A 15,574-nucleotide genomic window follows, 5' to 3' on the forward strand; every position below is an offset into this window, starting at 1 on the left:
ATGGAGTTTAGTTGATACTGTTTAAACTTTTATTTTAAATTGTATTACAGCATTGTACACACGTTTTAAAAGAGAAGAGAGAAAACTCAAACCTTCTTCAGGTTTGAGGGTTTCTGCTCTGAATGAAATGCTAAAATGTAATGTAGGCTCTGAATGGATTCAATTCAGCGCGAATTGTAATACTAATTAAATGACCCCGGGCACTTTCCAGCCCCTCTGACAGCAGGAACTACTACTGTAACTACTGTAAGGAACTATTCTTACAGTAGCTCAGCAGCTCATTACAATATAGAGGTTCATACCGTTTTTTTTTACACAGTGACACAGTGTCGCGTTGTGAATCTGTTTTTCTGCGTTTACAAAGAAAGTGGAATACAGTGACACTACTTGCTATATACTGTAGATACATATGTTTAGATATTTAGACAGAGAGAGGGTTGAGGCGCGGAGCTCAGTTCTGCTGCCTAGTTCCTAGTTTCTCTAGTTCCCTTTAAAATAAGCTATTATTCCATATGTGTGAGAAGGAAAGCGTGACCCAGAAATATATAGCCCCAGACAAAAACACACGGGAAGGACAAACAAAGCACAGGAAACTAGGGACAGGACAGAGTAGGAGCGCCCTCCAGCTGTAGAGGGCAGGACAATATCAGGACACAATGTTGTGCTGCAGATTTCCCTAGGGGGATTGGAGCTGCCTGACAAGGTCCACCTCCATTTATTATTAATATTTAATTTATATGGCTCTTCTCTGGACACTCAAAGCGCTTTACAGGGAATGGGGACTCCTATGGAGTGTAGCCCCACCTGGATGATGCAACAGCAGCCAAAGTGTCCCAGGAGGAGGCCATGATGGGTAAAGGACAGGGGAAATTTAGCTAGGATGCCAGGGGTAACACCCCTACTCTTTTCACTAAACACACCGGGATTTTTAATGACCATATAGAGTCTGCACCTTGTTAAGGTCTCATCCGAAGAACGGCACCTTTGTATATGTACAGTATATGTTGACTGTCACTATATTTGGGCATTAGGACCCACACAGAAAACAGAGTTAGCTCCCCCTACTGGTCCAATTAACACCTTTCCAGCAGTAACCTTCTTCTCTCCCAGAAGTTACAGGGTGGTATAGCTCAGACTGTGCCTAAGTGTACATAATGTAAACCCAGAGAGCAGCGTGTGTCTAAATGTTTCTAATCTAAACCCAAAGATCAACATGTGTATGATCTTAGAGCTTAGAGCTGAGAATGCTAATGGTGGTACCCACTACTTTCAAAACTGGTCAATTAAGTTCAATAGCTCGTTAACTATAGTATAAGTGGAACGATGGTTTGTGACAGAGTCCCTAGCTGGCAGTAGGAAACGGTGGAGAGGCTGTAGTTACAGAACTAAACCACTTGGGTCGCAAGTGAAGGGTTGACAGGGGCTGATGAGGTTCTCTCAGCTGAGTGTGGTCAGCAGAGTAAGACTGATGAATCTCTTTATAAACATGCTCTTTTCATGACCATGAAAAACAGAGTCAGTTTGGAAATGAGTATTGTTGACAACTTCTGGGTTGGAAGAACTAAAAATCAATGGTGCAATCTCACCTTTTGGATAATTCAGCCCTTAGCCAGCCAAGGGAAGACAGATCGAATCTCTGTCTAAGTCATAAACTGTGCAGCCCTAATTAAACTAGAAGCCTGTATTTAAGTGTTTAGATTAAGTAAAATGTGATTTTAAGTAATAGCTGATTATGAATATTCCAATAGCTGTAGAATATGAAATATAAACTGTCTATTTGCATGCTTCAGTCTCTGTTAAACATGGTATCACCTCCACCAGTAATGTGTCACAACACACAATACTAAGCCTATGATTCCAGCAGTGACTGGGTGCAAGGGCTGCTGAACCCAGGAAGACAATTTGCATAGAAAAGACACTTTGCATCGGCAGTACATGCTATGGGAGTGTTTATAGCCCTGTGAGTTTAACACTTCATGACCGAGAGCTGCACTTCAGGGAAACAGAACCCACAGCAACAATGACTTTCATTACCATCTTCACCTGGACACTCCTCATCTCCGCTCAAGGTAGGAATGTGTCTGAAATATTTGATGAACGTAGTTTACAACTATAGGTAAAAATGAAATGTTTTGTATAAAACAGGAACTCAATGAAAAACAATATGATATTTACTATTAATCATAATTTCATAAATATCATAATTTGAATTTAATTATGTTCTCTTTGTCATTTGCAGAATCCAGTGGACAGGTAACTGTGACTCAGACTCCAGCAGTGAAATCTGTTCTCCCTGGACAGACAGTCACTGTGAACTGTAAGGCCAGTGCAGCACTATACAATAACCAATTCCTAGCCTGGTACCAAAAGAAAGCTGGAGAAACTCATAATTCCTGATCTATGCAGCAACTATCCGTCCGACTGAGATCCCAGAACGTTTCAGTGGCAGTGGATCTGGGACTGACTTCACTCTGACCATCACAGGAGTCCAGGCTGAAGATGCAGCAGATTATTACTGTCTGGCTCATTCTACTAGTGGCCTGTACACACAGTGTTACACACCCGTACAAAAACCTCCCTCAGCAGGACTGCACAGCAACTGCACTGCTGCAGCTGGGACCTCCTGCAGGTGCTGAGGGTGAAGGCAAAGACACAGGACACATCCTGTAGAGGAGCTAAGTTGCAAAGAGACACAATGAGCTTCATGTGTATTATTAAAAGATTACTATTATATTTGACTTTATTAAAGTGAACAATGTTAATACAAACATAAATTTAATTTCAAGAATAAACAAAATAAAAACTAAAATACACCCAGTGCATAAGTATTCTCCCACAAAGTCTAAATCTGGTGGAAGCAACATGAAAAGAATTTCTGTACATCTTTGACTCTTTTTGGATACGTTTTTGCCAACTGTGCACATCATGATGGTGCAATTTCTTTATATGTTCTTCTTTACAAATATACTCAAGCTCTGATCAACAGCAATTTTATTTCTAGTGCTCTGTCTTGGTCACTCATTGACATTTTCTTTCTTATTCTTGAGTCACTCCACTGCTGATTTAGCCTTATGATTTGGGTCATTGTCCTGTTCAAAGTTGAATTTTCATCTCAGAAATGAGAACTTTAGCAGAGTAAAGCAGGTTTTACTCTGACATTTGCTACTTTGCTCCATTAATTGCCCCCTCACTCTTGACAAATGGAGTTTATTTAACGAAAGTTTGGGAGGGATGACAACAACCACACTCAATCATTCCCAGCCGTTGGAAATTAGCAATCACTCCCTTCATCCTTCCTCCACCAAATGCTATAAATACCAAATGCGATATCTCTCTTCCTAGTGTGCGACTTTTGCATCCCACCTCCACCCCAACTCCACCTCTGCAGCTACTCCTTGGATACCTTGCTTGGGGATCCTGGCCTCCTCGTCCTATGGCCAGGAGGTCGGCTCTCAGCCAAGCGGGTTAAGCCAAATATTCGCTCCACAATAGTTAGTTACACTTTGATCTTGGGCGTTGTCATTCCAAGTGAAGTCTCCCAGTTCCTGCTGAGGAGAAGCAGAACTATAACCTGAAGCTGCTCCACCATGCTTGGCAGTAGGGCTGCTGCTGTCTGAGTGATGGACTCTATTGGGGTTGTGCCAGGTGTAACACTTTGTATTTAGACCACAAAATTCCAGTTTAGTCTCATGAATGTTTTACAGTAACACTGTGCTGAATTTTATTTCAGTAATGGCTTCAGTATTTCATTAATGGTATTCTTGCTTCTGATGTTAAAGCTAGCACAGTTGACTGATATTGTTGACTCGAAGGCAGCCAGCATCTTTATTACCCTACAACTCAGAACTGGGTGGTGGTTAGTGTGTTTATATAAACAAAAAATGGTGCAAAAATGTTGCAATACTCTCCAGTCACTGCTCATCATCAGTGAAATGAATAACAGTGTTACTGTTAAGAGGTGTCAGCCCTTCTGTTTACCAAGGGAATTTACTACTGTTATTTTTGTGGCTGTGTACATCCTGCCCAGCACCGACTCTAAAGAGGTGTTGCGAGTCCTTTACGGGGCCATCAGCGATCTGCAAACTGCTCACCCCATGGCTTTGTCATTGTTGCCGGTGACTTCAGTGGTGCCGATCTTAAGACAGTTCTTCCTAAATTTTGTCAATGTGTTAATTTTACAACCAGAAGGGATAACATTATGGACTTAGTTTACACAAATATCAATGCATACAAGGCTGTTCCCCGCCCCCACCTGGTCTACTCTGACCACATCTCTGTTATGTTTATTCCAGCATACAGACTGCTGCTCAAACTTGCCAAACCAGTTCTGAAACAGATCAGAGTATGGTCAGAGGGAGCTATCTCAGCATTACAGGACTGATTTAAGCACACAGACTGGAATATGTTCAGGGAGGCTGCTACCTATGATCTTCTCATTAATTTAGAGTATGCAGCATCTGTGACTGGCTACATCAGTAAGTCTAAAGATGACGTCACTGTCTCTAAATCTATCATCACAAGGGCCAACCAGAAGCCATGGCTGACTGCAGAGGTCCACTCACTGCTAAGAACCCATGATGCTGCATTTAGATCAGGCGATAAGGCAGCCCTCAGGACTGCGAGGGCCAACCTGTCTCATGCCATCAAGGAGGCAAAACGAACCTATGCAAGGAAAATCCATGGCCACTTCCTGGACACTAGAGATATGCGGTGCTTGTGGCAGGACATCCAGGCCATTACTGATTACAGGACTATTCCACGTGCCAGTGATGGTGATGCCTCCCTTCAAGATGTGCTGAATAACTTCTATGCATGGTTCGAAGCACTGAATATTGTGCCTGCGAGGAAAACCACACTTCCTCCCGATGATCAGGTGCTTTGCCTGTCCACAGCTGATATGAAGAGGACATTAGCCAAAGTTAATCCACGTAAGGCTGCTGGACCTGATAATATTCCTTGAGCATGCAACTAGGTATGTGCAGAACAGCAGAACAGCTAGCTGAAGTCCTCACAAATATTTTTAATATCTCCTTGTGCCAGACTGTCATCTACATATGCCTAATATCCACCAATATTATACCAGTGCCGAATAAGTCAGCTGTGTTCTGCCTCAATGATTACTGGTCCGTGGTGCTCACAACAATTATCATGAAGTGCTTCGAAAGGCCACATAAAGTCCAGACTCCCTACCCCTCTGAACCCCCTTCAGTTTGCATACCACCCCAACCGGTCTACTGATGATACTGTATCTCTTGCCCTCCACCTGGCCCTGTCCCACCTGAACAAGAAAGACACTTATGTAAGAATGCTCTTTATTGACTTCAACTCAGCATTCAATACAACCATCCCCCAGAAGCTGATAGGAAAATTGAGGTTGCTTAATCTCAATGCCTCCCTCTGTAACTGGATTCTGGACTTTCTGACCAAGAGACCTCAGACAGTCCGGATCGGTAATAACATCTCCAGCTCCATCACAATGAGCACCGGAACCCCCCAGGACTGTGTGCTCATCCCACTGCTGTTCACACTGATGACTTAAGATGATTCTGCCAAGCACGGATCAACTGCATCATCAAGTTTGCTGATGACACAACATAAAGAGAGGAGGTGGAGCAACTAGTGGACTAGTGCACAAACAACATCCTGTCTCCTAATCTAAATACAACAAAAGAGATAATCATTGATTTCAGTAGGACCCACGCTGATCACTCCCCACTGCACATCAACAGCTCCCTTGTGGAGATAGGTAGAAGCACCAAGTTTCTTGGTGTACACATTACAGATGACTTCACCTGGTCCCTCAATAACACCTCCCAAGCCAAGAAAGCACAGCAGCATCTCTATTTCCTGCGGTGACTGAGGAGGGCAGACCTTCCCCCGCCCATTCTTACCACTCTCTACAGAAGCACCATTGAGAGCACCTTGACCAGTTGTATCGCCTGGTCACCTTGACCAGCTGCTTCAGACCGCAAGACCCTGCAACGAATTATGGAAACAGCTGAAAACATCATTGGAGTCTCCCTCTCTTCCATTTCTGTCATCTGTCACAAATGCAGCTTACACAGGGTCTCCAGTATTGTAGATGACCCTTCCCACCCCTCCCATAAACTATTTGCCCTCCAGCCATCTGGACAAAGATATCGCAGTGTATGGGCTAGCTCAACCAGACTCTGTAACAGCTTTTTCCCGCAGGCTGTCAGGCTCCTCAACACCCTGGAATCTACTTGCACCCACTCCAATTCCAGAAACAGGGTTTAAATTTCCCCAGTGTTTAGTGTATATTGTATGATGTATTCTTTGTACTATTCTGTAATAGTTAAATTGCACTATGTGTATATCCTGTGTACACTGGCTTAGCAATTTGCACTATGTCCATCCTTTGTACAATGTCTATGTCAGTGTCCTGTCTGTAATTGCATTGTGGACCAGGAGAAACGATATTTGGTCGGTCTAGATAATATTGGTCTGAGCTCAGGATTCAGCAATGTGGTTAAAGTGTTAGGTGCCAACAATTCAACAGTGAAGCTGACAGGCAGTCAGAGTTCTTCCTAGTGTGTCTCTCTAGGAGCCCACTGTCACCTCTGTTGTTTGCCTTCTCTTTGTTACCACTGGCTCAAGTACTCTTTCAATCTACGATCTGAACCCTGTTTCTTCTGACACTGCTCATCTCTGTGCATCACAACACACTGATGATGTACTACTAAACATAGAGACTGCCAATCTCTACCTCTTTTATCAGCTATTGTGATGATTTCCTTGCTCTGTCAGGGTGTGAATTGATCCAGGTCTGTATTACTGCCATTTAACTCTGTAGCAGTGAAAGCTGACTGTCCTCTGACTGTGTCAGACGGTTTGCCTAAATTATTCTGGAAGAAATGGACCTGCAGCTAGGAAATGAAGGATTGTGTGCAGAAGCACAATAGAAATGTTTAATTAATCATGCAGTTTTGAGGGATGAATTCAACTCAGTTATTAAGAGTTACGTTGACAGGAAACCCTGTCAATGCAGAAAGTCCTGCTTTGCCACTGTAACTCAGTGCTTGTGTACAGCTGAGATCCTTCACAGTTTGTGTGTTGTACATTTGCCTTCACCCTCAGCACCTGCAGTAGGTCCCATCTGCAGCAGTTCAGCCTTTGTCCCGCTGAGGGAGGTTTTTGTATGGGTGTATAAGACTGTGTGAACATACAGTATAGGCACCACTGAGATTGTGTTCACTCAGACAATAATAATCTGCTGCATCTTCAGCCTGGACTCCTGAGATGGTCAGAGTGAAGTCAATCCCAGATCCACTGCCGCTGAAATGCTCTGGGATCCCAGTTTGACGGGTAGTTGATGCAAAAATCAGGAGTTTAGGAGTTTCTCTAGCTTTCTGTTGGTACCAGGCTAGTACATGCTTAGAATTGTATATGTTCACTGCAGGACTGATCTTACAGTTCACAGTGACACTCTGTCCTGGAGCAGTAGATTTAACTGGAATCTGAGTCACAGTAATCTGTCCTCCGGCTTCTGAAATTTGTAAATAAGACAGAGCATATGGTAAATAGTTACAATTGAAAAAACATATCAGGAAATACAGTATAATATTATGTCTTTTTGTTGTATGATTTCCTTCTTTGAACAAAACATCTTTTGACCTTTAAACATCAAATAATTATCATCACTCATAGTAGTTTATTCTATTCAATTAAATAGCATGTTCATTAAATATTTCAAATCAAATGCATTCCTACCCTGAGTAGAAATGAAGAGTGCCCAGATAAAGACAGTGATTAAAGTCATTGCTGCTGTGGGTTCTGTTGCCATGAAGGACAGTTCTCAGTATGAAGTGTTAAACTCACAGGGTTATAAACACTCCCAGAGCACTGTAGCATGTACCGCCAATGCAAAGTGCCTTTTCTATGCAAATAATTCTGGTGTAGCTCTTCCTTCTGTTTGATAATCCAACAGAACAGTAACAGTAATCCTTTCACTGGGAGTCAGAAGCACAAGAATAACTAGAAGCAAACAGAAGATGTCTGGAGTCTGCCGTATTGAGAAAACCTGCTCCCATACTGGAAAAAGTCTTTATTTTGACAGACTCAAAATTCCAGCATTTATTCAGAATGTTTTTTTAGAAAATAAGTAATCTGTGTCTCTGCATATCAGACTTTGTGCCTTTAAACCCACCTTACTTATTTATCCTTTGTTTGAATGATTTTGTCTTTTAAGAGTTAAATATACATTTATAAGCATGTTGATGTTGATTTAGAACATAACCAGTGTGATGCAATCCAGCCTCCTGAGATCTCTCCTCATATGAAAAATAGCAGCACAGCTCCATCCTCCTTATCAATGACTCCCAATAAAGAAATGTGAGGAGCTTCAGTTCTGTGTTAAGTTAAGTGTGATTGGAAACAGTTTCTGTTGGTCAGCAGGCATAATGGTTATATCCTGTAACAGTGGTTTAGTTTTGGTAGCTACCCTCTCTACATCAGTGTTTATTGTACAGAAGTCTGTGTCTTTATTAAACCCTTTTCCAAAATCAAGCAGGAATCCTCCTGGAATTTGGGACTGTGGTCTTTCCAGGTGGTTATGTGTTGAAGCTCCTCTTGAAGTCATCAGTCCTTTTTAAAATGTTTTGGAAAATCACCTTAAGTACTTTAGTACTCCTGAAGTGAATTGATTGTACCTGTTGAGTTGGAGTTGTTGTAGGAAATTCTTCATCAGAGGAGCAGGACAAAGCCTTGTGCAGATTCAGTTTTATTGAGCTCAATAATGACATCAATGTGTGTTGGGTCTGCCCCGCAGGACAGACAAACCGCAAGGGTTTCCCAGCTCTTATATACAGTATGATCTCAGGAAGATGTTTTGTTTCACCACTTAATGGGTATTTGTCTTACCCTTTGATACAGTATGTAGCATGAGTTGACCAGTTGGTCCTGTCCCAAGTCCTGTCCTTTGATGTGTAGCTGTGCTTTGATATGTAGCATGTGTTGACCAGTTTGTCCTGTCTCAGGTCCTGTCCTTTGATGTGTAGCTTTCAGGTCCTGTCCTTTGATATGTAACATGAGTTAACCTGCTAAGTCCTGTCCCAAGTCTTGTCCTTTGATGTGTAGCTGTAATTGTTGGAGCTGCTTAAGATATGTAAAGACAGTTGACATATTACACAATGTGCTTGAATTAATACTGTAGTGTTGAATACGGATAAATTATATATATTTTTTCCATCAATAATATATATATATATAAGTGTTTTATGTTCTACTTCAGAGTTTAACAGGTATAATCAGATTGAAAACCAAACATCAGTGTATCTCTTCAGGAGCAGAGTCAGATCTACCTGAAAGACACAGTCCCACTGGGAAGTCAGTTTGGTTTTGAAAGTGTAAAATAATCCAGGCTCACTTTTGCTGGGGGAGTGCTGAGTGAGCTGGCATTTGTTATGGTAACTCACCTGTCATTCAGTGTCAGTTACGATTTATGATAGGAAACCTGTATCATCTGCAGGCATTTTACATCCACACCTGGTGGTGGTCCTCATTGTATTCCTCATCTTGAGTTCCTTAGTTTCCTAGTTCTCTAATACCCTGTGCTGTGTCTTGGATGTTTGACTCTTACTTTGCTCAGAGCACATCACACCTGGATTTCTCTTTGTGCTAACAACCTGTGTATTACTCATGCTTGAACTTTGCCTTCTTGTCTTAACTGTGATTCTGGATTGGCCATTTGCCCCTTAGTGTCTTCATTGTGTCTCTATGGCATCGGGCAACACTTGCTTCTGACCCCAGATCTGGACTGTCTGCCTGCACCAGTCTCTGCTGGTGTCCATAGGCTGTGCTGCACCACACGTGCCTGCATGCTCACCACAGCTTGGTCCTGTCTGTCTGTGCTGTCTACAGTCTCCTGTTCTTGTCTCTCTTTCACAAAGACCATGGTTTCATTTTCTGTTTTACAACAACTTCTTAATTCCACGCTAGGTATTGAAAATGACATTCTCAAAGAACAGTAAACAAAAGGATTCATTTGGTCCATCTTGCTCATGTGACATTTCAAATGAGTGAATCTCAAATTTTATTTAGAAGCTTTTTGAAGGAGAGACCAGACCTTGGACCTGAACCACCTGGGTGGTTTATTTTATTTTCTGAATGTGATCTTCCATCCTCAATGAGCTACAGAGTCTGAAGTATCCTTTGAGCTGCCCCTGTCAGGATTGAGATTGTTCAAACCTTCAAGTCTGTCTTGTTCCAGAATGAAGAGATTATGTTCCTTTAACCTGTCTCTATAGCAACCGACAGACTGATGGTTTATCCATAGAGACCAAGGACCATTGTTATTCTTTCAGCTCTTTCTAAGGATAAAATCACATTGAGGTGTAGCAAGTAAAACAGAGGACTGTTCTGCATCAGGTATTACTAGTGCATTGAAGATCTACTCTGGGTTTAAATTCCACTCTTTGTTCCAAATACAAAAGCTGTCTGTCAGTGTTTTACTCCAGACTGTCCTGATGACCCTGAAAAATCAGCATAAACACCCAGATGTCCTTCCTGCAGCTTTGAATCCCCAAGAGACAGGATTACAAGTTTTCCATGAGCAGTCAGAGCTGCATCCTTACCACTGCCATGATCGCAGAATCTTATCTCTGCTAGACTTTTACACTTCTAAAAATGGAGTAAAAGATGACAGTAAATGACAAAATATAGTTAATCCTTATGTTCCACCTTTAACAACCTGCTGGTTTCCTACTACATTAGTTATAGCAGTGGTTCTCAAAGTGTGGTCCACGGACCACCCGTCATCCGGGATCGTGCGCCAGGTGGTCCGCGGGCTGACCTAATCATCTTTCTCAAAACAAGCCTACGCTGTTTAAGTTTAAGTCTGAGGAAAGAATATTGTCGTGTTTGCTACTAAGGGGCTCCCCCTAGGAGCACTGTTAAGAACTGCAGGCTTTAAAAAGTGGGAGGAGGGACTTGTGTGTTGATTCTAGGTATCAGAGTTTCACCAGCCATTAAGGGGACTGTCTGTGTCAGTAATGGGGCAGTGAGCACCAGCCTAGTAATAGCCTTGGCTGGCCTGAGGGTCTGCCGAAAGGGCAAAGTTTCCATTCATTCTCCTTGGCTGTACCCTTCTGTTGCCTTTGTGTTTGAATGAAGCATGAGTTATAGGGGACCATCTCGCCTCTTCATTCTCCCCATCAACGCCTATCGCTTCAGTGTTTTAGTTTTATTCACCACGAATGAAATGATTTCACACATTGAAAACGAGTCAGTTTGGCAGTGATGTCCTTGGCGCCTTGCACCAGTGTATTGTTGCTAGTGATGCACGGGTCATCTGCCCAACCCGATCTAAAATCTTTTTTTTTTTAAACGAGTGAACCTGTGCATCACTAGTTGTCATGACTGCATGGTTACGCAGTTTACGTTTTGATATGTGAGTGTGGTTCGACTGTTGCTCTTATTGTTCATACCATTTTGTTCTTACTTTTGAATATTGTGGCCCCCTCGCCTGGCGTGTGTGGTGTGTGGAGAGGTGCAGGATGGGAGGAGAAGACAAAGGGGGACTGAGGGCTACTGGCCAGCGCGGGTTGACCATCTGGTGCGGTTGCACATTGAAGTGGGATGTTGGGCTGCCATGTAAATAGTTATCCTTGGTTTATACCCTTTTAGGTCTCCCATCCAGGTATTGCCAAGGCTCCCATCCAGGTACTGACCAGGTGTGAGCCTGGTCAGTACCTGGATGGGAGACCTCCTGGGAAAAACTAAGGTGGCTGCTGGAAGAGGTGTTAGTGGGGCCAGAAGGGGGCACTCACCCTGCGGTCCATGTGGATCCTAATCCCCCAGTATAGTGACGGGGACACTATACTGTAAAACAGGTGCCGTCCTTCGGATGAGACGTAAAACCGAGGTCCTGGCTCTCTGTGGTCATTAAAAATCCCAGGGCGTTTCTCGAAAAGAGTAGGGGTGTAACCCCGGCGTCCTGGCCAAATTTCCCATTGGCCCTTACCAATCATGGCCTCCTAATAATCCCCATCTATGAATTGGCTACATTACGTTGCTCTCCTCCCCACTGATAGCTGATATGTGGTGATGTTCTGGTGCACTATGGCTGACGTTGCATTATCCAGGTGGATGCAGCACATTAGTGGTGGTGGAGGGGAGTCCCCATTACCTGTAAAGTGCTTTGAGTGGAGTGTCCAGAAAAGCGCTATATAAGTGTAAGCAATTATTATTATTATTATACCTGTAACCACTTAACCACCCTATAGATCTGTACCCCAAATGTCCCGAGCGTGTTATAGCCCGATGACGCAGTATTTGTGTGCCCGTGTCTTTGCTGCTGTGCTGGGAATAAAGGGCACTTTCCACTCTAACAGCCTGAATTTCTCTTATAAGGTGGATGCAGGTGATCACATTACCTGTAAAGTGCTTTGAGTGGAGTGTGAAGAAAAGCACTATATAAGTATAAGCAACTATTAATTATAATTATAATGTCTTACATTGAGTTAAAAAGTTCTGCGTGTAATTTAAAGAAGCAGAAGGCTTATTATGGAGCACTGGCTCAAATCTGGGACTCTGAAACGCAAGTATAGCAACGATAGTGACAGCACAAGTGTGAGTAAGATGCAGAATAGGAGTGAAAATGTGAGTGAGGTAATTTGTGAACCGTACCAGCAGTGCTGGAATTCTAATTTCAAGAGTTTGATAAATGTGATGTGCAAGGAAGCGGTATAATACTCCTGCGTCCAGTCCAGGGAGACATCTCGGTTTGCAACTTGTGATTGCCGGGTTCGTCGCGACTCACTGAGGATAAACTAAATAGCACTAAAAACGGACAGGTGAGAGATTTTAAAAACGTATCAATAATTCGGTTCCTGAAGAAGGCTCCACGGCCGAAACGTTGTGTTCTCTTTCTTCTTTTTTTCAGCATGGAATAAACCTATTACTTGTTTCTTTGCAAACCCCGCAGGACTGCGCGGCTCTTAGAGAAACACGGGCGCTTTTATGATCATATTTAGTGTTGAGATTATTAATGTCCTTTACTTAACACCTTCCACGATCTGGATATAAAATAGTTTAAATGTCAGGATCCTTGGGTTTCCAGGCGAGATAAAGGAAGATATAAACCTGTAGAAACGCTGTAGACGCTCCTCCGGTTCGGGAGCAGGTTTTTGTACGAGCGCTGAATCAAGTTAAAGCACTGTGGTACACTTTCGGCGGCGGCACCAGACTGAGCGTTGGAAGTAAGTGATCTCTTCGTCTTTTCAGAGCTGTTTCTGTGTGTTTTTCTGAAATTATTTTTTGTCACAGAAATTGCAACTTTGAAGCCCATGTTAGGATTTTTTTTTTAAGTTCCTACTTTATAAAGTTGAAGAGTGTTGTATTGAGAAGAGCGATTTGAGCCCGGCTAAGCTGCTGCGGCGCTCCTCTACAGTGCGGGATACTTTACAGGCTTAATCTCGTGTAAATCCTGAGTGTCAATTTATTATGTTTGCTTTATAGTATAGAATGCTTCTATTTTGAGTAGGCTTTAACGTGAAATGTGCATTAATCCGGCTGGTACTGGAGATACAGAGTCGGTGTCAAAAGCGCACAGCGGAACGTTTCCACATCCCATGGTCTGAAACCCGATTGAGACTCTGTTGGGTTCAGACCCCGCCCGTCCAAGTGAGACCAGTGATACCTTAATGTAGCCGTTGACTCGGATCCATTTCAGGCGGAGAAGAGCTGACAGGCGCGGGCTGTGGAAACAGAGCCGCGTCTCCGCTCCGGCTGCACTTCGGGGGTTGACAGAACCCAAACTCAAATATCAGGAATATAAATTCGTATATACAGTATGCACTCGAGTTATTGCTGTTTAATTACAACATATAAACTTAAAGCATCTTTTTACATCTTTTTTTGAAGAACAGAAAAAAAATATAATTCAGCGTGTACAGATAAGCTAAGTGTTGAAGTAGATTAGTGTCGTTTCAATGTTCCTGAAGCGTTAATAATTATTTTACAATTCAGCGGCTACACGAAGATTTGACGGTTTAAAAATCGCTTAATGATCTCTGCTCTTGGGTTCATAATTGCTTTTGAATTTGCACTTTGTAAGATTTTGAATAAATAGGGACAACGGAAATGAAGACAAGAAAACGTACTTTTTGTAGTAACTGTACAGTCATCATATTGAGTTCCAAAAATGCTTAATCCAACAAGAAGTGTTTTATTAAACAATTAAAAAAGTGTTTTATTTGTACTTAATATTTCAAAGCAGGCATACGTTTTTCTTCTCCAGGGGAATACACTATCGAATTTCACAGTTATTTGTAGCGTCTTGCACTTATAAAGCCTCAGTACCCGCCAGTGCTGATGGGTCCTGCAGACGATGAAACGATCCTGTCGTTACGGATCAGATTTATTCAGCGGGTGGCGAGAGGCGCCTAGTTGGGCTTTTAGTACAGGAGGCAGCAGAGATACAGCTTTAGTTTGTAGTCCTCAATAAGCAAGATATGTTTAAACCACATTTAGGGAAATAAACTTTCAGACATTACCAAAATGAGGTGTATTTAAGGAATTTTAAATTCATGTATTTCCAACTGATGAACTTTAGTCCTGAATGTCCTGAAACAGTTATTCAGACCCTGTACAAACGTGTTGAACTTCCTTTTCCTTTTCAGCTATCTGTCAATAGTGAAATAATGTCTATTTTGCGACAGTTCGGGTTCTTGTTCCCTGTGGGTCTGTGTGAGTCTCTCCCAGGCGGCTGTGAGTCTCTCTGATCTCATTCCAACCGGTTTCCGTCTGCAGGTAATGCTCTGCCGTCTCTGTCCCTCCTGCCGCCCTCGACTGTGGAGCTGAGCACCAAGGGAAGCGCCACGCTGCTGTGTCTGGCCAACAAGGGCTTCCCGTCCGACTGGAGCCTGCAGTGGAAGATCGACGGCAGCTCCAAGAGCAGCAGCGTCACCAAGACCCCTGGGATCCTGGAGAGCGACGGCACCTACAGCTGGAGCAGCACCCTGACGCTGTCCGAGGCCGACTGGAAATCGCTGCACTCTGTGACCTGCGAGGCCAGCCAGGGGTCCCAGGCTACTGTCCAGAAGACCCTGAACAAATCTGACTGCCCAGAGTAGCCCACACAGAGGGCAGCACCTCATTGCTGATGGCTGTGTTGTGTTTTAGCTTTATCTCTGTGACTGTAACCTTATTGCGCCCCTCAGTACTCAGATGTATTTGTTAGCAACGTTTTAGACGCGCTTAGCTTCTCCATCATCCGCTGTCCAAGTGTGCGTGTTGTTTAGTCCTGTTGTACGTGCTGTTAGTGAGACAAAAATTATAGTAATAAAGAACTTTTGAATCATGAAATTAGTCATCCTGATCTTTATTATAAAAACTCCTTTGCACCCCATAAATGCATATTGTTCTGATTTGATCGTGAATTATTTAGAGATGAGTGTTCAAGACTGGCAGACGCTAATGGTGTGTAAAACAACCTGTGAGTGCATGTTAGGAATTATAAAGAACACCCTCACAGTGAGCTCACTGCAGGCTCACAGCTGGCTCTCTGAGAGTCAGGTCCCTGTTGCTGCACTTGGTGTTCCAGATTCCATACGAA

The 15,574-nt window shown here is 43.0% G+C and overlaps 1 long non-coding RNA gene and 1 gene segment (V, D, J or C); one reads left to right on the forward strand and one right to left on the reverse strand.

The window, feature by feature from the left end:
- Positions 1-1,983: 1,983 nt before the first annotated feature.
- Positions 1,984-15,324, forward strand: LOC138224030 (Ig kappa-b4 chain C region-like). The segment is given in 5 exon segments: positions 1,984-2,069; positions 2,240-2,317; positions 2,407-2,542; positions 13,180-13,217; positions 14,770-15,324. Coding segments are annotated over 5 exon segments (624 nt in total).
- Positions 6,896-7,818, reverse strand: LOC138224034 (uncharacterized). Its single transcript, XR_011182388.1, has 2 exons — positions 7,732-7,818; positions 6,896-7,507 (listed from the first exon to the last, which is right to left on the reverse strand). It is a non-coding gene; the product is annotated as an uncharacterized lncRNA (long non-coding RNA).
- Positions 15,325-15,574: the final 250 nt, after the last annotated feature.

This window comes from Lepisosteus oculatus, chromosome 18, assembly GCF_040954835.1.
Source record: "Lepisosteus oculatus isolate fLepOcu1 chromosome 18, fLepOcu1.hap2, whole genome shotgun sequence".
Lineage (NCBI taxonomy): Eukaryota > Metazoa > Chordata > Actinopteri > Semionotiformes > Lepisosteidae > Lepisosteus > Lepisosteus oculatus.